This window comes from Sylvia atricapilla, chromosome 8, assembly GCF_009819655.1.
Source record: "Sylvia atricapilla isolate bSylAtr1 chromosome 8, bSylAtr1.pri, whole genome shotgun sequence".
Taxonomy (NCBI): Eukaryota; Metazoa; Chordata; class Aves; order Passeriformes; family Sylviidae; genus Sylvia; species Sylvia atricapilla.
In genome coordinates this window covers 1,556,268-1,579,234 of record NC_089147.1, presented here as the reverse complement: position 1 = coordinate 1,579,234, position 22,967 = coordinate 1,556,268, and the positions used below count along the sequence as shown (strand labels likewise).

Here is a 22,967-nt window from a genome sequence, read left to right as displayed (position 1 = left end):
GAAAAAAAAAAAACATTGAGGGGGGAGCTAAATGCCAAAGAAATAGGAAATATCCTTTATTTCCAAGGGGAAAGCAAAAAGGAACCAGTTGTGGTTTTTAATTATATAAATAATGTTAAAGGCTAGAATTATAATAATTGAAGTTAAAATGTTTCAGGTACTCAGTGGTGTGAAATCTGTGCTTTAAAACCCAGAATGTATCACAAACACTTGCTGTAAAATCGCTTTCATGCCTTAAAATGTGGCATTTCCTAAATCACAAAAGGCTCTTCATTTTACTCAGTCACTTAGAAGTACATGACAGCCCGTAAAAAATTATTCAATTAATACTTTTATCTTTTGAGGCATTCTTATTCCAGATATCAGAGTTGTGCAGTGCTTGTTGTGGAAGAGCTCTTCAGTGTGCCATCTGTTGACTTTTTTTGTTTGACTCATGACAAGTGGGTGACTTAACATTAAAATTCCGTGTTGTTTGTGTCAAAAACCAAACCCCCTTTGGAAATTCTGTGTACTAAAACTTGGAGCTCATTTAAAAACTGGTACAGGGCTGGTTATAGGAGAAGACTCTGGACATTCAGTTCTCCCTGTGGAATTCAGATTTAACAATCTAAGTGGGATATTTTTTTATATTTTTTTTTTTTTTATTTTTCCTTCCAGGTGGAGCCTTTTCTTCCACGATGGCATCGAGACTCGTTCCCAAAGTAAGTTTCCAGTGAAATCCCTTTGCAGGGAGGTGTCCACTGGAAGTCCAGCATTACAAAAGAGTTCACGTAACATAGTTTGTTTTCTCCCCAGTGCCCAGCAGTCAGGATTAGGAATCCAGTTGACAAGATTGATGCTGCATTGTAAATCTCTGTAGCTCTGTCATGGTTGGTAACAGGCATCAGTGGACCTTTCCCCAGCACGTATCCATCTGCCACAGAGCATAAATAACAGGACAAAGGCACTTGCTCAGTTTTGTTGCTGTTTCCATTCCCTAGTAATAAACATCTCTCTGAAAAACAGGCTTAATTTTGAGGCTTGATGCTTCAGTGATATAAGGGTTAGGTCAGTGATATTGTACCAAAATAAGGAAACGTGGATGTTTATCCAAATACTCAGGCAATTTACTGAAAGAAGGGCATCAACACATTGTTAGTCTATAACTGTCTCCCTGTAAGAGTTGAAATGAACTTTGAAGACACAAATACCCTTTTGTTTTGTGTAGAATACCTATTTTTGTAACATAAGTGATGGTCCTCTAGGAAAACATTTCTGGTACAATCACACCTGCATTTCTAACTATTCCTGTTGGCAACTTGTATCACTGCTCTAAATGTCTTAATAGTGGCATCTCTTGTGGTTTTAATCTGCTGTACATAATGTCATGTGGCTTAGGAGAGGAGTATTTTGCTGGTTTGTGTTGTTTTACCTCTTTTTCTACAAAAGCAAATCGGTTTTGTTTTTTAAAACAGAATGGTTGAGGAAGAAATCCAGGTAAATAAATCCCTGCTTCGCTTTTTTCTTTTGAACCATCATCTCTTTAGTTCCATTTATGCATCTTGCAGTTGCAGACACCTTTTAGCAGAGAATTACTTGGTAGGGAGAATCCCTGCTTCTCTCTCATTGCAGGCTAGGTGTGATATAGCTGGCAAGTGACACGAAACTAATAATTTATTATCTAACCTTTTCATTTCCCCTACCCTCACGTGGAGTTGAAAGGTGCAGCTTGAGCTGTTAGGGGAGTTTTCCTCTTTTGATATGTGGGAAGACAGAAGGTTTGAGGTAAAACATTCCCAACTCCACTGTGGGGACCGTGCAGACACTTCCCTCTGCTCTGGATGCATATTAAATATTGATGTCCTGCTGTAATTGGCGATTTTTGGGCTGTTTGCAGCCTGTGATCAGTTTGCAGAGCCCCACGTTGGGGTGACACCCAGCGTGTGCCTGGCTGTGGGTTTGCAGGAATCAATTATCACCCCGTGCAATGTGCTGAACAGTTCTTAAAGAGCTCGCTGAAAAATGGTTTGGGGAGGCAGGCAGACGTGGGAGTTTTCCATAATCACTGCTTGTGTCTCCCTGTCCATCCCTGGTTTTGTTACAGTGACCAGAGGTGAGGTTTGGGGTTGGGTGTGGCTGGCCTCTGGGTGACCAAACCTCAGGATATCTCCATATTTAGGAATTTTAGGGGTTGCTGCTCTTACGCCAATGTGGCGAGTTTTGTGTTTCATTAGAAAACTCTAAATGTTCTTTTGTCCCTCGCTGGATTTCTTGCAGTTAAATTTGAGGTTAGTAAATGGATTGTTGTAGTGACCCTCCTTCTCTGCTCTGTTGATAGTGAAACCCTTGTCCTGACTGAAGCAGGGATGGATAACTCTGGGAAAATCCAGGTGTCTGTGTGCCAAGACTATCCTTTTGTATTTTTACACAACTCCTTGCAACACCTCCTCTGTGTCTATTTATTTCCCTGTATTTTGTGTTTTTATTGGATTTCTAATGCACATTTTGCTGCTCTGCTCACTTCAAAAATTTCGGTGAAATTTGTTCCTCACACACAACTGAGATTCCTGACTCTCCTTCAGCTTAAGGAGCACTATTAATGGGTTTGTTCATATTGCTTAGATTTATTTTGTTATTATTCTCCAGCTCCTACTCTTCAGGTAGAGCTATTTTGGTATTATAAAGAATGATGGATTATATAGGAAAGTTTCTTTTCAAGCACTCCTGATATTGTGCAATGCACTTGGGGGTCAGCTGCACTTGACTGATGCATGATTTATCCCATGTCCCTGCCACTTCCTGAGATAAAGCTGCTATTTTATCAAAAATGCCAGCAAGTGTGATTTAGAATTTATACCCCTCCTTTTTCAAATAATTGTTCTGATTACTTTCTGGCATGGCAATAAAATGATAAAGGTAATTGCACACAAATGTGAGATAGCACCAAAATACAATAAAATTAACCTGAATTAGCTTGACTTGTCGATGAGAAGTATTTATGAAATGTATTTTTGCAATAAGGGAGACTGATATTATAGCTGGAAGGTGAGTTATTGCCTTAATGTAATACTGTTTGAAATTTAAAAAAGAGACTGTTACAGTTGAGGGTGATTGTGCCTTTGAAATTAAGTTGAAGTGATTCTTATAATTGGCAGCAATAATGCATTGGGAAGGTAATATCTTTTATTGTGTTATGCCTAGTTGCATTATCTTTTATTTAGCTGGTCCTGACTCCAGCTCTGCAGAGAAGACAACCAGGAACAGATCAGGAATTTTGCGGATTTAGGTGATAAAAACTTGAAATGTTACCCAATATTAAAGTCATTCTTCTGCTGGTTTTATTTTTTTTTTTTTTTTCATTTTTAGTCCATTTTCAGTTCCCCTGAACCTGATACAAGGCTCATTTGATTAAAATTTCATCTGGTTTTTGCTTTTTTTTTTTTTTTTTTTTTTTTTTTTTTTTTTTTTTTTTTTTTTTTTTTTTTTTTTTTATTATTGGCATAGTTGCCATGTGTTTACATCCAGGCTCAGCCTCTTAGAGCTGAGCACTCCAGACTCACTGTGTGCCTTTGTATCAGGTGCTGATTTGGGCACTGAATTTTGTATTTCTCTGTGCCTCAAAGTGCAGCCTCTTACAGGAAGGTGTGAACACAGTCTTACAACAAGCACCTCGGTGGTTTTTAAGGAGTAGATCCTCAAATCCCAGAATTACTGAGGTTGGAAAATCAGTTCCAGCTGTGCCCTGTCCCCACCTTGTCCCCAGCCCAGAGCCCTGAGTGCCACCCCAGGAATTCCTGGGACACTCCAGGGATGGGATCCAAACCTCCCTGGGCACTGCCAAGGCCTGAGCTCCCTTTCCCTGGGGAAATTCCTGCTGCTGCCCACCCTGAGCCTGCCCTGGCCCAGCCTGAGGCCGTTCCCTCTGCTCCTGTCCCTGTGCCCTGGGAGCACAGCCCGACCTGTCCCCTCCTGGCAGGGACTTGTGCAGAGCCACCAGGTCCCCCCTGAGCTCCTTTGCTCCAGGCTCAGCCCCTTCCCAGCTCCCTCAGGGATTCTCCAGCCCCTTCCCAGCTCCCTCAGGAACTCTCCAGCCCCTTCCCAGCTCCCTCAGGGATTCTCCAGCCCTTTCCCAGCTCCATCAGGAACTCTCCAGCCCCTTCCCAGCTCAATTCCCTTTCTGGACACGCTCCAGCCCCTCCATGTCCTTCTTGTCCTGAGGGGTCAGAAGTGGACACAGCACAGAGGGAGTTATAAGTGTATATAGATAACTACATATGTACTAATACATTGAATTTAATTCTTGAAGTGATGAGCACATCTGGAAAATTAAGATTACTGCACCGTGCCTTTTCCTTTGCATGAGAATCCATGGAGTCGTGGAATATCCTGAGTTGAAAGAGGCTTGTTGAAACTCAATCCAGTAACAATAAAATAGTGTTTTGGGGGGCACCCTCTAATTTTTAAGGGACAGGGGTCTTCATTTTTGATTCTTTACTGTATTTGTTTAATTGTTTGGAAGCAAATTCCTTAATTATTTCTAAATATATATTACAAGTATCAAAAATCAGTATTTTATTCCCTCAGACAATGTTAAAATACTGAACAACTCAACAAAATATAACATTGCTTTGTAGTGCTTCTAACTCAGTCTTCTGGTGTAGGATTTCCAGCTTCAAAAATAAGGAACTGGGGGACTTAATCCCTTTGGTAGGTCCTTGGTAGGTAAAAGGGACAATGTGCTACACCTCCTCTTGGAAGTTACTCCAGGACACATGGATTTTGGTCTGGTTCCTGATGGGATTTACCCTCTAACTGGGTGCACACACTTGTTGCCATAATCTGATTATTCCAGGAATTTCTGCCACTGTCCTGTCCGCTTTCCCTGCTCTTGATGCTCCATTTCTTACCCAGTTTAATTCTCATTAATTACAATATCTCTTGGCAGCCCCCAGTTTGATGAGATGCCCTAAATAACTCCATGGCCCCACCATGATCAGTAATTTTTAAAACTAATTAACACCACACTTAATGTCATTCTACTCTACTATGTGTAAGTAGAAGCTGAGAATTGTTTGGGTTGGAAAACGCCTCAGAGATCATCGAGTGTTAATCTTTGCTTTGTGCTATTGATATCACAGGATATCAATATTCTAATTGATATATATTGTTTATGATGGTATTTGTGGTGCCACGTGGCTGCTGTGCTTGCATCCCATTTAAACTTCCTGTATAAGCAATAGCTGGGGAAAGCTGCAGGATGTGTTTACTTGGTTTTGGAGGAGTGCTGGAGGAAATAGCACATCAGAATTCCTGCTGAAACAGCCCGCTGGGGTCTGGGGTTCGAGTACCAGCTCCAGTCCAAGCTTTGGCATGAGCAGCAGATGGAGCTGAAAACCACACTTGTTGAGTCTGGAAGGCAGGAGCAGTAACCCACCTGCCCCTTCCAGAGGAGTCAGGAGGGGTTTATGACAATTAAAATGCCCTTCCAGTCACATAAAGCAGTCAGGGCCAGCCCTGGATGCTGGGAATTTGTCGGTGCTCCCGTCTGCCAAAGCAGCGACTGAAGGCGCAGCCAAAGAGCCAGAGGCGACCAGTGCTTGGAAAGAGACTTCCTCAGCTTGGCATTTCGGGGCCTTCTGGTTGCCATCCAAAGAGGATTAGCAGGATAATGCGATGGGACAACAGGAACTTGCTTTTGTTGTCTTTGATTGTTTAATAAAGAATTACGTGTTTGCTCTCGTCGAAGACTCCTCAAATGCCGTGGAAAGCAAATGTTGCTCCATGGGAACACGGATCCCCCTGGTTTTTAGGGGGCTTGTGTGAAATGGGCCTTGGGATAAGGGAAGAGAGGGACTGATTTTGAGTGTTTATGCCAGTGCATATTTGTATATGTTCAGAATATGCAGCTTGATTCTGTACCTTCACATTTTTGTGGGATTAGCTCTTGGGAAGATAAAGAAATTGCATCACCCCAAACTAACCCTGGATTTGCTTCCAGTCTGTCTGACATTTCCTTTCCAAGCCTCCCCGCGCCAGGAAATGAGGAGGTTTTGTTTTCATACCCTCTGAAGTTACAGGTTTGGCTTGACCAGGGTTAGATTTACTCAGAAAGGCAGTGAGACACCAGGAGAGCACTGCAGGGTTTCGGTGCAGCTTTTGTTTGAGAGGCTCAGCTGGGGAGGTGTTTATTGTTCCTGTAGCAAGGAGAGAATTCCATGGACCTGCATCTCCAGTGCCTTTTTTTTTTCTGGAAAGCTGAAAGTTTGTTTTGGATGCTGTAGGAAGGAGAAATGCACCCAGCAGAGACAGGGATTGTGGAGGGGGAAGAGGTGTCTCGTGTCCAGGTCAGGGGTTGTTTGGTTCACAGGAACCTGCTGCAGGATATAAAAGACTTGTATTTTAGAACATGAAAAGGTAATTTTTAAAGTTATTGTACTTTTTAGCAGATGTTTTGACAGAATTACATCAGATTAGATGCTGAGAGGATTGTTCTGTTTCAAGACTTTATTCTTGGGTTTAATACAATGAGTTTAACCATTGCTTGGGTTTAAGCAATGACTGCAATACTTTCTTTTCCTCAAAGATTAGATTTTGCCTTAATTTAAAAACATTTGGCTTTCTTTGGACTGACAGTTTTCCATATTTTTGGGGGATGCTGTGAGTGAAGTTTGAGTGTAGTGATACTGGAATTGTGCATTACCTGGTTCAGAAATGATTTCTCCATTAAATAACGAGGGATGTTGGTCAGAGTTCCCTGTGGGTTGCAGAGGGCAGCAGCCATCCCATGGTTTTTTGGACAAGGAGTGGTTTGGGTTGGAAAATACCTTAAAACTCATCCAGTGCCACCCCTGCCATGGGCAGGGACACCTCCCACTGTCCCAGGCTGCTCCAACCCCAATGTCCAGCCTGGCCTTGGGCACTGCCAGGGATCCAGGGGCAGCCACAGCTTCATATTTCTTCAGAGTTCACACCATTCTATTTAGTTGGAAATCTCTGGACACTTTTTTTTTCCAGAGGAGGAAGCAGCTTTTAGAAAAGTTTGTATTCTTAGCTTGGAAAGAAATCAGACATTTCATAATAGGCAAAAAAGACTGAGAATTAAATGTTTCTCATTCTCTCGCACTTTTATTCCAGCATAGCAAAATGATATTAATATTCCAATGTATTAAGCTACTTTTAGTATAAAACATCCAACAAACTCTTTTCTTCATTCTTCCCAGCAGTAAAATTATTTGTAGTGCATGAACTCTTTGTTCTGTTGGAACAGTAGCTTTTGTAAGGTGAAAATATAGATGATTAATCAAGATACTAATGGGAGTAGATTTTTAGATTGTTCTGATTGCATGGATCCTGTCTTCTATTCACAGCCCTTAAATCTTTCTCTGCTTTGAAACACTAAAAAATGGCTTTTTCCTCTTAAGACAAACCCCATAAGGTTGGAAAATCACCCTCCACCCTGCACTATATGTGCAGAAATACATTACCTTTACTATTAATATCTTTTCCCATATTCTTAACGTACAATGGATTGTTTCCTTTGAAATAAACAGGCAGAACCCCGTAAAACAAATACAGGAAGTTTTAAACTATTAAGGAGATGTTGAGAGAGCTGTAATTCAGTGAAATCCTTGGATGGGTGGCCCACTGGCATGGGCAGCCTCGTCCGTGGCAGAAGCTTTTTGACACAAAATTGTTTTGCAAACTTTGGTTTATGATGGATTTTGGCTTTGGCTGATGGGATTTGATCAGGATTTTGTTAGGAGGAGGATGCAGACTTACTGCATCAGGATGGGTGACTGAAATGAAGGAGCAAATTGCCAAACTCCCCTCTAAATTTAAATCCAATATTTGAAGTTTGATTGAATTTTAATACAGGGCTTGAATCAATAGCAAGCAGGTTTGAGATACTCACAAGAAAGACTCTCTTAGAGTTCAGGACTGGAGTATTTTTCCTGTAATTAGGATGGAGAAGCAGCTTCCCTGGCATTTATTGATCATCCTCACACTCAGCTAATGTCTGGAATTGCTTTTTTGGTGATACTCTATGGCACCATCAAAACAGGGCAGGTGTCTGTGAATTTTAGCTTATTTCTCCATGCAAATGTCAGGACTTGGATGGAGTTTTTAGGATAAATTTATGGAGAATGGGAAGTGATGAAGTTTTCAGGATAAATTTATGGAGAATGGGAAGTAAATGAAGAAGGTGGTGCTTGGTCACACCTCTGGTGGGGTGAATATCAACCCCTCCAATGGCATCACCTGCAGGTGCTGATTCTATTGGATTAATGCATTCAGAAATTCAGATTTTATGGGTCAGAATTCCTAAGATTGGTGCAGTTTGGGGTCCTCTGACAGTAATTTTTAGTGTTTGAAGGTGATGTGTGGTTCCCTCCTAGCCCAGCATGGGAGCAAGGTTGTGTGGAAAACCTCCTGTGGCACCTGGGTGGGTTTTCCAGTTTCACAGAGGTGACTTTTGTGGTGTGGAAGAACTAAACAGGGCATTTCCAGAGGTGCAGCAGTGGCTTGGCTAGAAATGGTGGAAATTGGACCATTTTGGGGTCTGAGAAAAGGCAAGGGAAATAGGAGAAAGAATTGCAATGGAAGTTCCTGCTGTTGGTTGTATTTCCATGACACGTGGCTCAATTAGCACTTTGTTAATCTGAAAAGGATCAAGAGACCCCATTTAGAGGAACTGGGACATCTCCCTGATTAATGCAGGACTCTCTTGGTTTAAAAAAATCCGATTGCAGGATGTGTGAGGCCTCATTCCATTTGCCAGCTGAATATGTTATTTTTGCCTTGATTCTCAGAAATATTTGAGGGGGAAAAAAAAAATTGTGAGGACTTTCCATGCTGTAGCCTAATGGAAATCCCTTGTTAAATCAGATGCAGAGGGGATTATTGTTAATATTTTGATATTGGTGTAGTGGGTTTATGTTGTAAAAGCAGAGTGAAGGAAATGGAAAAACCTGTGGAGGGGAGATCCATCAGAGATAGGGCTCTGATGGGAAGGATTCAGTTCTCCATAATACTGAAAGGGAAAACAGGGTTTGCTCTCTGGACTTTTCTGGAAAACACAAATTGTTGCCTGGGAGAACATGGAGCATGGAAATGCTTTACTACTGATTTTTTTTTTTTTTTAAGCCTTGTTGATTCTCAAGATTTCTCAGAGAAATCTTGAGAAAAAAAAAAGGAATTTAAAAAAAATAATAAATATAAAATAAAGAAAGATAAAATAAATAATAAATAAATATAAAAATAAAATTTAAAAAGTCTTTTTTTTATTTTTCTGTTCATCATTACAGATATGGATTGGGTTCTAGGATATCAGACCAATGTCCAGTGGACCTTTTTGGGGTGTTAGGAGCAACAGAACATGGAATTATTTGAATTATTACTGTTGTATGAAAGCTGCTTAATTCAAATTTAAATAAAATTATAATCTCCTAGTTTGCTGTATTTAGCAGTCTGGTAAAGGTAAAGTTACAAATTTTGCACCTGTGGTTTTATTCCTTTGGGAAACCTCCAGAGGATGGCAAGAGATGTTTCCTCTCTAAAAATCATCTTTTTTTTCTACCTAATACCAAAATTACAAGGTGTTTTGACATAGATCTGCAGGTATTGCAGTGGAAGGGGAGAATGAAGGTGGAGATGATGCAGGACCTGATCAGAATTCTTCCAGTTTTCATAAATCACAAATGGGTTTGTTGGGAAGGGACCTCAAATCCCACGCAGTGCCACCCCTGCCATGGCAGGGACACCTCCCACTGTCCCAGGCTGCTCCAAGCCCAATGTCCAGCCTGGCCTTGGACATTTCCAGGGATGGGGAGGTGTCCAGCCAGCACCAGCACCATGGTCACCACTAAACCATGTCCTTGTTCTTGGGACACTTCCAGGGTTGGTGTCTCCACCACTTCCATTGTCAGCCTGTTCCAATGCCTCCACACTTGACAACCCTTTTGGAAGGAAATTTCTCCTCCTATCCACCCTAAATAACAGAATTAGCATCTGGACAATCTGCATTGTACATCTGTCAGTGACCTTCATCCTGGAGCCTCCCAAGTGCACATGGATGTGGATTGATGTCCTGCAGCTTCGTTCTTTTCCAAAAACAAACCTCCTAAATATTGCTGCCCCATGAATACGATAAACAAGGCTGCAAATAGGAGCTGCAGTCACTCAAGGTTTCATCTGTGAAGCTTAGTTCAACTTGGAGAGATCTCAGAGGGTTATCGATAGTTCCCTGCTGCTCCCTGCATCCTGGATTTTGTTCTGATGGAAAAGCTGATCCCGGAGTTGTTGTGGAGCACGTGGTGTGAGGTTCAGTGCATCTGGTTCAGGGCTGTCACACCAATAAACATGAGGAATGTGTGCTGGTTTGCCCCATATGTAAACTTTTACTGCTTGTTTGCTGCCTTCTGCAGTGATGTGCTGCTCCAAGGAAGTTCTCCCATGTCCTTGAGAAGGGAGAAGGAACATGGGAAAAGTTGGTTGGAAAGGAGATTCTTTGTGGTGCCACCAAACATTTGATTATTTAGCAATTGGTGTTGCAGTCAGAGTAAATAAACCTGCAGTTCCTGGGCTTGTCCAGGCTGAGTGAGGTTGCTCTGATTGCTGCATGTCTGTAGTGGAGGAATTGAGTAAGAGCTTCCCAAAATTCTGGGCTTTAGGTTTGCTTTTGCTCTAGTTATGCAAAACTGTCAGCTTGATGGTTTTTCTGCTCTCTCACACTGATTATGTTACTCACAGACGTGACTTCATTCCACAGCACTTAATAATGGGATTTTAAAAGATTCTCTTATTTGGAAAACAACTAATTACTGTACAGCTGTGAGCAGTGGGCAGCTCTAAGTCATGCACCCCCTGCTGTGTCATTCATGGAATCGCAGAATGGTTTGAGTTGGAATGGACCTTCAATCTCATTTCATCCCATCCCCTGCCATGGGTAGGAACACCTTACACTGCACCAGGTTGCTCCAAGCTCCATCCAGCCTTGAACACAGGGAAGTAAATAAAATAAATCCTAGAAATATGTTGGTTTCTCAACGTGGCAGGAAACCTCAAAAATTTCAATAGTGAAGTGCAAGGTCCTGCACCTGGAGGGACAGGACACAAGGCATGGCTTTAAGCTGAGCATGGGTAGTTTTAGATTGGATTTTGGGCAGGAATTGTTCCCTGTGAGGGTGGACAGGGCTGGCACAGGGTGCCCAGAGCAGATCCCTGGCAGTGCCCAAGCCCAGGCTGGACACTGGGGTTGGAGCAACCTGGGACAGTGGGAGGTGTGGAAATAAGTGTTTTTTAAGGTCCCTTCCATCCCAAACAGTTGTAGGAGCCTTTTATTCTGATGGAGTTACCTTGTGCTGCCTCACAGTTTCTCAGCTGTTCACTTTTTTTCCCAGTTTCACACGAGCTGAGCTCTTTAGAGCCCAGGATTTTTGCCCTGGTCTGGACACAAGGTTTGGTGTCTGGGTGACTGTGGTGGACACACTGGTGATGTTCTGTCCTGTTCTCCTGCAGGGATGGTACAAACCAAACTGTAAATACAACTCACACAGCCAGACTGGGCTGGTTTTTTTAGCCAAGATGAATTTGACAAGTCTGTTATTGTTGGTCTTGTCCAATATTGAGAAATACTTGGCAGCTGTTTCCAACTGCATCCTATCAGTAATCGTAAAACCAGACTGGTAACAATGGGAATAAAAATATGCTTCTTTTCCTAAGGAATGATTGATTCTTTCATATGTTTTCTTTTCCAGCAGACATATTCTATTTGTGTTCCAGCTGTTATTTGCATAACACTGCTGCTCTAAACCACTGAATCTACTTTGTTGTCACAACAATCCTGTTTTAAATAAGTGTCACAACACATCAGATTTTAGCTGATAAACCAGCCATGAAACTGCTGCTGTTTCACATTTTTATGAAGATCACTATGCTGCTAGTTAATGGTGTTTTTTTTTCTTGAGACTTTGATTTAAGTGCTGATTTCTGAGGATGGATCATTTTAAGTTGGAATTTTGAAAGTGAATGCTGTCATTGAGGAAACTTGAAATTCCCTATTTCCTTGCCTTTTTTTTTTTTTTCAAATTGCTTTCGAAAACTACTCAAATCTGGCCCTTGGTGAAAATTCCTGCAGTTAAAGAGGATTTTATTTCCTTGAACAGGTGAATTCCAAGCAGGGAGGATCTCCGTGCAAGGAGCAGCACGTGGTTCTGCTGAGCCCCGTGGGGAAGATCGAGATCTCGGGGTGCGAGACGGGCGTACATGAAATAAAACTTCCCAAAATGAGCGTGCTGCCAAGTGGGTGAGTTCATGTCCTATTGATCCCGTGCCTGTGTTCGTGCTGGAGGAAAGAGATTGCCCAGAGGATCTGAGAGCACACTTGTTTTTTGCTGCTTGTAACTGGGAGGAGGCTCTCGTGCCCTTAAGGACTCCAAAATACATCAATTCCTCTGCTGCCTCAAAAAAATATCATCAAACATTTTAAACTGGAGGTGGTTTTAATGGAAGTTTTGAAAGAATCTCCTGCCTCCCTTAATTTTTGGCACACGCATGAATGTCGCTGAGGGTAAAATCTCCTTGCACACCTCACAAATCTTGCAGACCTCCATCTATTTTGATATTTTTATGTATAGATCTATGCACCAACAGGTAGAAGCAGGGCTGAGTGATTGTTTTAATTACTGTGTAGTACTCCTGAGAGCTTTAGTTGTTTGTCCAGAGCTGCAATGTCTTCTGGAGTTTGGAACAGATCCCACGTGGCAGTGGAGGTGATGTCTGAAATCCAGGCCTGGCTGAGGAGGCATCAGTGCATTTTCCTCTTTGTTGTAAACTCTGTTCAGTCTGCTGGAGTCCATCTGTCCTGCCCAGATCTTGGAATTTTTTCTTCCTTGTTTGTGAGGAAGTGTTCAGGGACATTTTTAGAAGGAACCTTGCATTCATTCAGAATTAGATGCCAAATTTCTATACGAAATTGTGATTCACAGACTTCTTAGGCTTTCTCAGACTCCTCTAAGACTTTCAACTGCGTTTGGTAATTAAATTCCACTTTTCCACAGTCTACTGCATTGATGCTCCCACTGACAAGCCCCAGACAGGTTTGGCTTCTTTTCTCAACATTGTCTTTTCCTCATCCTGTGTTTGCTTCTGAAATTCTCCATGGATTTGTAAGATGCCTGTTTTCCTATTTTATTCTCCTTGTAACTGAAATGGGTGTAAAATTAATCAGGAATATGGAGCATAATATTGTGTGTTCTGGTTGAAATATGACTTTGCCTCCCAAATGAAAACTCTGAAGCCTCTGGATTTCACAGTTTTGCCAGCTCCAGTGATATGGAAGTAAGTGCTTCACTTTCTTCAGATCTGGTTTAAGTGTTGGATTTCAGCTCATGAGGAATGGAAATAAATGGGTATTTAGGATAAAGTTGGAACTTGGCTTTGCTGCAGAGCAAAATCTGCCTGAAGAACAACCCAGGGGATGAGTGTCTTCACCCTGTGGAGGGCAAATGTCAGTGAGTGGAATAAGAGTAGGAAAAAGACCTGGGGGCTCTCAGAGCCATGTGAAGGGATGGCTGCTGCTCTTTTACCAGAACATCTGGTAAAAAAATCTGGTTGTGTTTTACCGGGACATCTGGTTTGCTCACCTGTAGCGTGGCCTTGTTCATTGGTTGAAGGTTTTCATGATCTTGTTCTTCAGCAGAAGTTGGACAGTTTATATCCTTCTCCTAAATTTTATTTTTCACCTGTTCTAGAGCTTCGCTTTTCTCAGTGGTGAGCTGACTTCATCTTGAGGCATTAATGGCATCTTGGTAGCTCTTAACCTCACAGGCTGCATGATTTATGTGCAAAAATTGCTACATTAGAGGGTCTATCACTCAGAAATAACTCGAAGTTAAAGGCAAGAAGAGTATTTTTATGATTACTTTAAGAATTTAAATCTGCAGAAGGAAAGTGGGACTTCCTTTTGTCTTTAGCACTGATAAAGTTCTAAAAATTTTAAAGCCATCTGTAAATGTTTGTGCTGAAGTATAACATTTAATCTCTTCTACTCATCGCCAGTGAATAGTTGTTAAATCTGGCCTCATTATTTTCGACAGAATAAAATAAAAACAAAGCAGTGCCTGGTGTTTCTCCTAACTGGCTAATAAACACCGTGGCAAGAACATTGGGTGGAGAAAAAAAAAAAAACAAAAAACAAACCATAAGAAACATAAAAATTGATTTTAATGGACCCCTGTCAGAGAGAACCATAATGAGCACGAGTCTGGTAATAAATATTGGTATTCTGCTCCACGGTGCTCGGGACTTCTCATGTGGAATTGCATGCAACAATCAATAGAGATTTTAGGGGTTTTTTTAACAACAAAAATAAGTAAACCTTTGAAATATATAAATACTTAAGACTTGCAATCTGTCAGACAAACCTGGTGGTTGTAGAAAAATCTGATAAGAGCCTCTGGTTAATGGCATAATCGCTTTGTGGAGATCCCGCTCTGTTTTACAGCTTGTAAAATGCTGTGCAATTAATCACCTGAGATTACAACCTCCTCACTGATGGCTCTCCTTAAAACTTAAGAACACAGACTATAATGGAGCCTAAAAGGAGAAGCAACAAAGTAAAAACCCAGTTTCAGTATGCTTGAAAGAAATTGATCTATTAATGAGATGAAACTAATTGTAATAACCTGAGGTTATTCTGCTCCTCGGGAAACTGCTGGGCTTTAAAAGTCCAGACACGTCACAGGGGGATGGTTTCTTTTGGAGAGGAGGAATCTTTATCCTGGCTTTTGAAATCCATGGTATGGATCCCATTCCTGAAACTGGATGAGGCTTGGAGCAGCCTGGGACAGTGGGAGGTGTCCCTGCCATGGCAGGGGTGGATCTGGGTGGGATTTGAGAGCCCCAAACCAGTCTGGGATTCTGTGATAAGGATTCCGTGATAAGGATGGCCTGATCCAAACAGGTCCCTGAAGGTTTGACATCTTAATCTGGACAAATTCGTCTATTTCTAAGAATTTCAGCTTCACTGTTCATATTTTAAACAAACCCCTAAGTGTGTATCAGTTGTGTATATGTATTTTATATATATATATAAATATATAAAAAATAAGCTAAATTATATATCATATATATTATTATATATGATATATAATGATAGTATATAATATATATATACTATATATAATATTATAATACATATGAATATATAATTCATGCTATATTAGCTGTTGTAGTTTTCCCTTCAGTACATGCCAATCTAATGGTGAGTTTTGATCAATATTCCCCCAACATCCCTACCTGAAATATTGCAAATATTTAACACTTCTGGCTCATGTCCAAAAGAAAAACTCCCTTTCTTTTACTGTTCTTTTCCTTCAAAGTGTCTTCAGCAGCTTTGGGGTTTCAGAATTAGGTTTTTTTGTTGTTCTGCTCTCAGCTGTGGTGTTCCCACCCTTAGGATGACTGTTTTGAGAAGCCTTGTCTCATTCCAGAGGTGCAGGAGGAAATTACCCCGTGCAGTAACACAAACCATGGTTTTCCCTCTGCTGAATATTTACAGCACAAAATCCTTTAGAAATGTGGGCTCTTGACTTGGCATTGGGGTGGCAGCGGGGAGCAGAAATCCAGATTCTCTCAGGAATTCCCTTTTCCCTTGGGAAAACCACCCTGGTTTTCCCAGCTCCCTGCCTGGTCAGCGTGTGGCAGGGGAGGAACTGGAGGATTTTAGAAAAAGGGCTGTAGTAAAACACGTTTTGAGGAAAATTAAGCAGCTTTCAGTGTGTGGCTGGAAAATCCTGCTGGGTCCTTGAGGAGATGACCACCATCCTCCTCCTGATGAGGGTGTGACATGAAATTTGTGACATGAAAGATGAGCACAGATCCCAGGTGATGCCTGTAGCCCTGGTGTGGAATATTATTCCTGCACCTTGGGGTTTGAGGGTCCTTACATTAAGTTTCCCCCTGAAAAGCTGAGCTGGGCAGCTGTGATCTGTCACTGCCATCCTTGGGTGGGGATGATTTGGGGACAGCCCCTCCTGGCTCTCTGGGGCTGCTGGGGTGTGGGACCAGGAGAGACTGAGCTGCCATCTCCTGCAGGAGACAGCACCTGCAGGTCTGCTCCTCCTCCTGGGGAATTGTGTGTTTGTAGGTGTGAACCTGAATTTGGGCGGCTGCAGGGAAAGTTTTGGGATGCTTCCTGCGTGTTTGGGAAGGAAAGTTGGGCAGCCTGACTTGCTGTGCTCTTTTCCTGGTGCTGTAGGAATACACCCAGACTTCCCTTTGGGCTCTTCCAGAAGCAGTGTGATCCCCTCTGCCTTCTGTGTTCCCTGCAGGTTGTTTGCAGTTTTCCTCAGTGTTTCATTTCCCTCCATCTTACTGAGGGAGACCAGAGGAGGAGGAACAAGGAGCCAGTTTGGCCCTTCCCATATTATTAATCTGCCTCAACCTTTTAGGGGGAATCTGCAGTTCAAGAGGTTCTCCAGGTTTCAGTTCTCTCTGTCACTGTAACATGATCAGAAACTCTCCAGTTTAAGCAGGTTTCCAGCTGTTAGAGATGGGAGGGAAATCTCAGGTGTGTGCAGAGGCAGCCAGTCTGATAAGAACCTAGAACAATAACTTGGAGAGGTGTGAACCACTCTGTTCATCTCTGAGGTATTTAATCATAGCCAGTGGTGATGGTTTAAATGTCAACTTTGCTAACTGTTTCATTCCTCATACTGTAAAATTTACTGTGAGTGATATCTCACTTTGATGCCACAAGTGGGAGGCATTTGGGAGAGTGCCACTCCTCCTATTTTTCCACTGAGCATCCGCCAAGGCTGAGAAACTTAGTGGAGCTCAGGGGCACAGTAAAAACCCACGGAAGGAGGTAGGGGTGTGACTGCTCTGCTGCCTGGAGTGGATTCCTGGTTTACCATGAGCATCTGACTTGTGTGAGGAGAGGATTATTGGCAGTGTGGCTCGGAAGGGGCTCCACTCTTCCTCATTCAGTTCTTCCTGCACTATTGTGTGACAGGAGAGATTTTCTATTTACAGGGGTACAGGATAAAACCTGAGTGAGCCAGAAAACGTACTTGGGGTAAAGAAATTAATGGGGTTGGGATGAGCTGTGAATGGGGAGTGAGGACAGGAAAAGGAATAGAGCCTCAGGAGGACCTGAGAGAGCTGGGAAGGGGCTGGAGAATTCCTGATGGAGCTGGGAAGGGGCTGAGCCTGGAGCAAAGGAGCTCAGGGGGGACCTGGTGGCTCTGCACAAGTCCCTGCCAGGAGGGGACAGGTCGGGCTGTGCTCCCAGGGCACAGGGACAGGAGCAGAGGGAACGGCCTCAGGTGTCACCAAAGGAGGTGCAGGTTGGAATTCAGGAATAAACTTTCCATAGGAAAAGATTGTAAAGCTTTGGAATAGGCTGCCCAGGGAGGTGTTGGAGTCCCCATCCCTGGGTGGGTTCCAGCTTGAGGACAAGTTGCTGGTGCTGGTTGATGGTTGGATTTCAGGATCTTGGAGGTCTTCTCCAACCTTAACAATTCCACAATTCTGTGTTAAAACACCCCTGACTGTGGGCAAATCCAGCACCCACTCCCACCTGTTCTTTACTTCTGGGGTGTCTTGTTCCCAAAACCTTCAAGGCACTGCTTTGGCTCAGAGAGCACCTGGTTCTTCTGGTGATGCTTGTTCAAACCCACATGTGATTTTTAGCCTTTGAACCCCTCCTGATGCTGAAAACATTGATTTTCATACTGGTGAGCAAAGTGAGAGCCTGTTAGTGGTGGCTGTGTGGAGCAGCCACCAGAAGATCACTCTTACATAAATGTTCCTCTTTCAAAACCTTTAATTTCTGAATATCTTTAAACTTGTGGCACAAAGCTCTCACAAATCTCATTGAGTTTTCTGCCACTTGTCTTGGAAACAAAACATGCAGATGCCTGGGTAATATGGAGATGATGCCTGTTACTTCAAATTACTTCAAAGTAACAGGAAGGTGCATTTTAAAAAAACAGAAAAGAAAAGAAAAAGAGAAATATTACCTTCTCTGGTAGAAGTCTCTACAAATATCCAGGCATCAATCTTTATTTCAGCAGATTCAATGGATGTGGCAGGAAGAGTTATTATATAGCATAGTCCTCCTTTTATTAAAAATAAACTGGGCTAGGGTTTTTCATAGTTTCTTGTGGAGATGCTACAGATTGTTTATGCTGCATCAAGCTAGGAGAACTTTTTATTTGAAGTGGTGTTTCCAAAACTTAAACAAAATAACTCCTCTGCGTGTTTTTTAGAGTTTAGACAGGCGTGTAGTACAGCTCCAAGATGTGGTTTTGAAAATGGTTTGTGGGCAAAGTTTCACTGTCAGGTCTGGCTGGTGAATTTAATTCTGCATGATTAGCAGAGCCCACGTTCCTCTCTCACTGAAGCTGAAGTGAATCTTGAGCAACTCCACTGTAATCAATACGAGACTTTAGCTGTGTTATTTTCCCTGACAGCACGGCTGCATTTCTATTATCTATCAAAGGCAGCGTTGCAAGAGTCAAATAGGAGTGGGTTTTGCAAGTCCTCAGTTGTGGTTTTCTCCTGAAATCTTGGCAGAGAAGGCTTTGAGGGCTCTGTGCAAAAAAACTAAAATAAAAATGCAGGTTTTTTGGGAAGCTGGACATGAGCTGGCCACGTTCACTCACAGCCCAGAGACCCCCTGTGCCCTGGGCTGATCCCAGTGTGGGCAGCAGGATTTAGGGAATTGTGCCCCTGTTCCCAGAGCTGCCCCAGCACAGCAGGGACCTGGAGCTGCTGGAAAGAACCCAGAGGAGGCAACAAATGATCCGAGGATGGAGCAGCTCTGCTGGGAGAGCTGGGGGTGCTCACCTGCACAGGAGAAGTTTGGGGTGAGCCCTGAAGGAGCCACAGGAAAAAAGATGGAGAGAGTCTTGGGACAAGGGCTGGAGGGGCAGGACACAGGGAATGGCTTCCCAGTGCCAGAGGGCAGGGCTGGGTGGGATGTTGGGCAGGAATTGTTCCCTGGCAGGGTGGGGATGGAATTCCCAGAGCAGCTGTGGCTGCCCCTGGATCCCTGGCAGTGCCCAAGGCCAGGTTGGACATTGGGCTTGGAGCAGCCTGGGACAGTGGGAGGTGTCCCTGCCATGGCACGGGTGGCACTGGGTGGGATTTGAGGTCCTTTCCAACCCAGACCATCCATGATTCTACAAACCCCTGCAATGCTCAAACCCTGCACGTTGCTCCCATCACTGCATTTGGTAGTCCAGACTCTCCAGGTTGCTGTTACAGACCCTTGCCAATAAAACACTTCTGTGGCTCAATTCTCCCCCTCAAGGAGAGCTGCAAGAAGGATTCCTGTTGCCCACATCCAGATGTGTCTGTGCTCACACCCTTCTGTTTAATCCCAAAACACCTCTGTGGCTTCAGATTATTCCCAGCATTATCCATGCATCTAAACCTTTCTCGAGGTCCATGGAAGTCAGGGAGGAAACCCCAGAAGAAGGGTTGCAATATTCAAAACACCCACTAATTCTGGTACATAATAGAAACATCACCCATGTCATTATTCAGCCCATTTTCCCATCCTTACAGCAAGGATTTGCAATGGAAAAATGCTCCACTGCATTAATCTACCTCTGGCACGAGAAGTGGAAAGGTTCCACTCCTGGCCTGAATTACTCCTGGCATTAGTAAAGACACACCAGGCACTGGATCTGTGGCAGAGCACAGGGCAGGGCGTCAGGAAGAGATTTATTTTCTGTGAAATTTCTCAAGGAGATGATGCTGCATAGACAAATTCTCCCCCTCCTCTTTGGTGGAATCATTTTTCAGCACTATTACAGCTCTACGTCTTCCACACTAGAAAGAGAGAGTCATATTTGTGGCATTTTCAACTGGGTGTCTGCACAAGTTATATTATCTAATACAGTTTGTTGGTTTGGTTGTTTGGTTTTTTTTCTGTTTTAAAATATCAGCACTGTAAAATGTGATCACTGGGCTGTTATAACATGTCTTGGTTTAGGAGTCTTGGCCAACCATGGGGGTTACAAACACAGCCCAGCTGAGCAGCAAAGCTTTGTGTTCTGCACACTGAAACTGGGCTTTTGGTGTTCACACACAGCATTGTCCATGTTCCAGGTGTGAAACCATCAGGTCAGTGCCATGGGGTCACTGCCCAGCAGAAATCATGGGATGGTTCGGGTTGGAGGGATCTTAAATCCCCCCCAGTGTCACCCCTGCCATGGCAGGGACACCTCCCACTGTCCCAGCTGCTCCAAGCCCCAGTGTCCAACCTGGCCTTGGGCACTGCCAGGGATCCAGGGGCAGCCACAGCTGCTCTGGGAATTCCATCCCAGCCCTTCCTCACCCTCCCAGCCAGGAATTCCTACCCAATCTCCCGTCTAAATCTCTCCTTTTCCAATTTGAAGCCATTCCCTGTGTCCTGTCCCTCCATGCCTTGTCCCCAGTCCCTCTCCAGCTCTCCTGGAGTCCCTTTAGGTCCTGCCAGGGGCTCTGAGCTCTCCCTGGAGCTTCTCCTCTCCAGGTGAGCACCTCCAGGTGTCCCAGCCTGGCTCCAGCCCTGGAGCAGCTCCGTGGCCTCCTGGATTTGCTGCAGCAGCTCCAGGTGCTGATGTTGAGGAGCCCAGAGCTGGACACAATTCTCCAGGACTCTCTCAGGGAGAGAGGGGCAGAATCCTCTGCCCTGAGCTGTTGGTCACACTCCTTGTGATGTATCCTGGGATGCTCTTGGCTTCTTGGTGCTGGATGGCTTTTCCCAGCTCCAGCTGGAGTTGGCAGCAGCAATTCCTGGTGTTCCCTGGCCTCTTTGGCTCCCACATTTCAGTGAAACCCAAAGGTCTCACCCTGCCAGTGCTTGTGCTAATTATGGCTGTTCTTAAAATGCCTCCCGTAATTCCTTCTATAAAAAGAATTTAAGACTTGGTAGGACAAAGCCCAGTAAATCACCCTGGAGCTCAGAGCTGGGAGGGAATGTGTGTCCTTAGCCCCCCAGGTGCTTCTGCAATGGCTCATCTCTGCAATTCCAGGGATTTTCAGGGAGATGGCAAATGCTCCTCAGCACCCCATGCTGGGAGGGAAAGAGTTAAATTCTAAAACCTTACCCTGTAACTGTAAATGCCATTTTTCTTTCTTCACAAATGTAACCTTTTAACATTTATTTTTAGCTTTTACATTAATATATGTAAAAATATTAAAAGCTCTTGTATATTACATTAAAAACTTATGTCAGCTGCCCTGCTTTTTCCTATTTATTAAAACTTTTCAAGCAGTGAAAACATTTTACTTGTTAATGAGGGGAAGAAGGAAAATTAATGACATAGAGCTCGGATCTTCCAAGATGTCTCCTTTTAACCATGCAAAACCAGCTCTTTTCCCACACTATGTAGTTTAATTTCTGTGCTAGGGTTCAGTAAGCAAATGCAAATAGATTTAATGATTTGCATCAGTAGATCACTTCTCAGTTTAATATCCTCTGGTATTTTGGTCAAGGACTTTTTCTTTGGAAGGCTACTGCTGTTTTGTGGAGGAAAAATATTAATAATGGTGGCATTGTGAGGTTCAAGTAAAGCAGGGGAAATGTATAACTTATTCAAAAGCAGCATCTCCCATTATCCTCTCACTAAGATCATGCAGTGGAAAAAGTTATCAGGGAAAAGACACTTAAGAAATAATTGTGAATTGCTGATCATATTAAACATTTAGTGCTGGTTTCCATCTCACATCTCATTCTCATTTTCTATCAGAGTGTTCAGAGTCTGATCAGACTGATGTGAGGTGCCTCGCCCTGGGATGGGGAGTTGTCTCCTCTTCACCAGGAATAAACAGGAGTTGTTCCATCAATCCAGGGTTGGGATGGTTTCATTGGAGCCTGCAGCATTTGCCTTACGTAAATGAAACTTCCCAAAAATCCTTAAAATGGTTATCCATCAAATGAAGATAATTTCAAGGATGGATCTCTTGTAGATTGACCCCACCAGCTCACCTTTGCTGGTTCTCACTGATTCTGGGTAAGAAACAAACTCCTGCTGGCTTTTCAGAAATTTAAAGCTGTTCAGTGCACATAAATTCTTCAAATGGTAAATACTCAGTATTACCTCATTGCTTATTAAAATGGGCACTTGCTGGTGATAAAAACTTTTTTGATTACTTCCCAATTTCTGATAACTGTCGTGGTCAGCTGCTCAGATGAGCGTTGGAGCATTTCTCGATTTGTTTGGTTAATTTTGACCTTTGAGAGGCTTGTTGCTGTAGGCTGCTGATATATGTAAATTGTCACTTGCACTAATAGATTTTTAAATCGCGCTTTATTTTCCTGTTGCTACCATCACCATGTAGATTTAGATGTGAAGTCAGAATTGTCTGCAGGCCGTGGCAGAGGACTTTTCCTTCTCCCAGCTCAGAGCGAGAAATAATGAGATTAAGTTAGAAACTTTGTCCTTTAGGTTCCCAGCCAGTTGTTTTCCTGTCATTTGTTTTTCCTGTGCTTTATTGATGCCCGTCCCCCTGGCTTTGTCATCCCACTGTTGGGTTTTGCTTGTGCTCAGGTGATGATGATGAACAGCCTCTCTGAGTATCCTGCTGCTGGCGATGCTCCATCAGTGTCACAGCCCGCCGGGCTGCAGGAGTTTATTGTTTCATAGGTGCTCCTGTGCAGCTGCTGGTTTCAAATGCACACACACACACACAGATTTGATCGTGGGGATGCTGGGCACACGCTGCCAGGGTGGTTCCTGTGGCCAGGAACCATGTCCAGTGATTGCTGACAGAGTTTTAGCTGGGACAGTGCTGACTGCTTTCTGCTCCAAATGGATAGCCTGCCCAGGATTTGAAGAAAAATGTTCAAAAAGATAAATTTTTTTCCACATTCGTGGACTCAGGTGAGTAAGTGTCTTGATACATTTCAGGACCAAGCTGGTGGGCTGCCTATTTTAGTAAAATTTAGAATCTACAGGTTGTGCATCCTTATTGTTTACCTGGGTGATAAA

General features: G+C 43.2%; 1 protein-coding gene across 2 annotated transcripts in view; it reads left to right on the top strand.

Annotated features, from left to right (window-relative positions):
* The first annotated feature begins 660 nt into the window (after positions 1–660).
* Positions 661–22,967, top strand: part of MGMT (O-6-methylguanine-DNA methyltransferase) — a 131,143-nt gene continuing 108,836 nt past the window's right edge. Inside the window, exons 1-2 of one of the 2 annotated variants that reach the window (XM_066323408.1) lie at positions 661–701; positions 12,144–12,283. In XM_066323408.1, the coding sequence (XP_066179505.1) occupies positions 678–701; positions 12,144–12,283 (164 nt within the window). In that variant the 5' untranslated portion in view covers positions 661–677. Of the gene's footprint in view, positions 702–11,984; positions 12,003–12,143; positions 12,284–22,967 lie in introns of those variants that run through there. The other variant, XM_066323409.1, reaches the window with a different exon arrangement.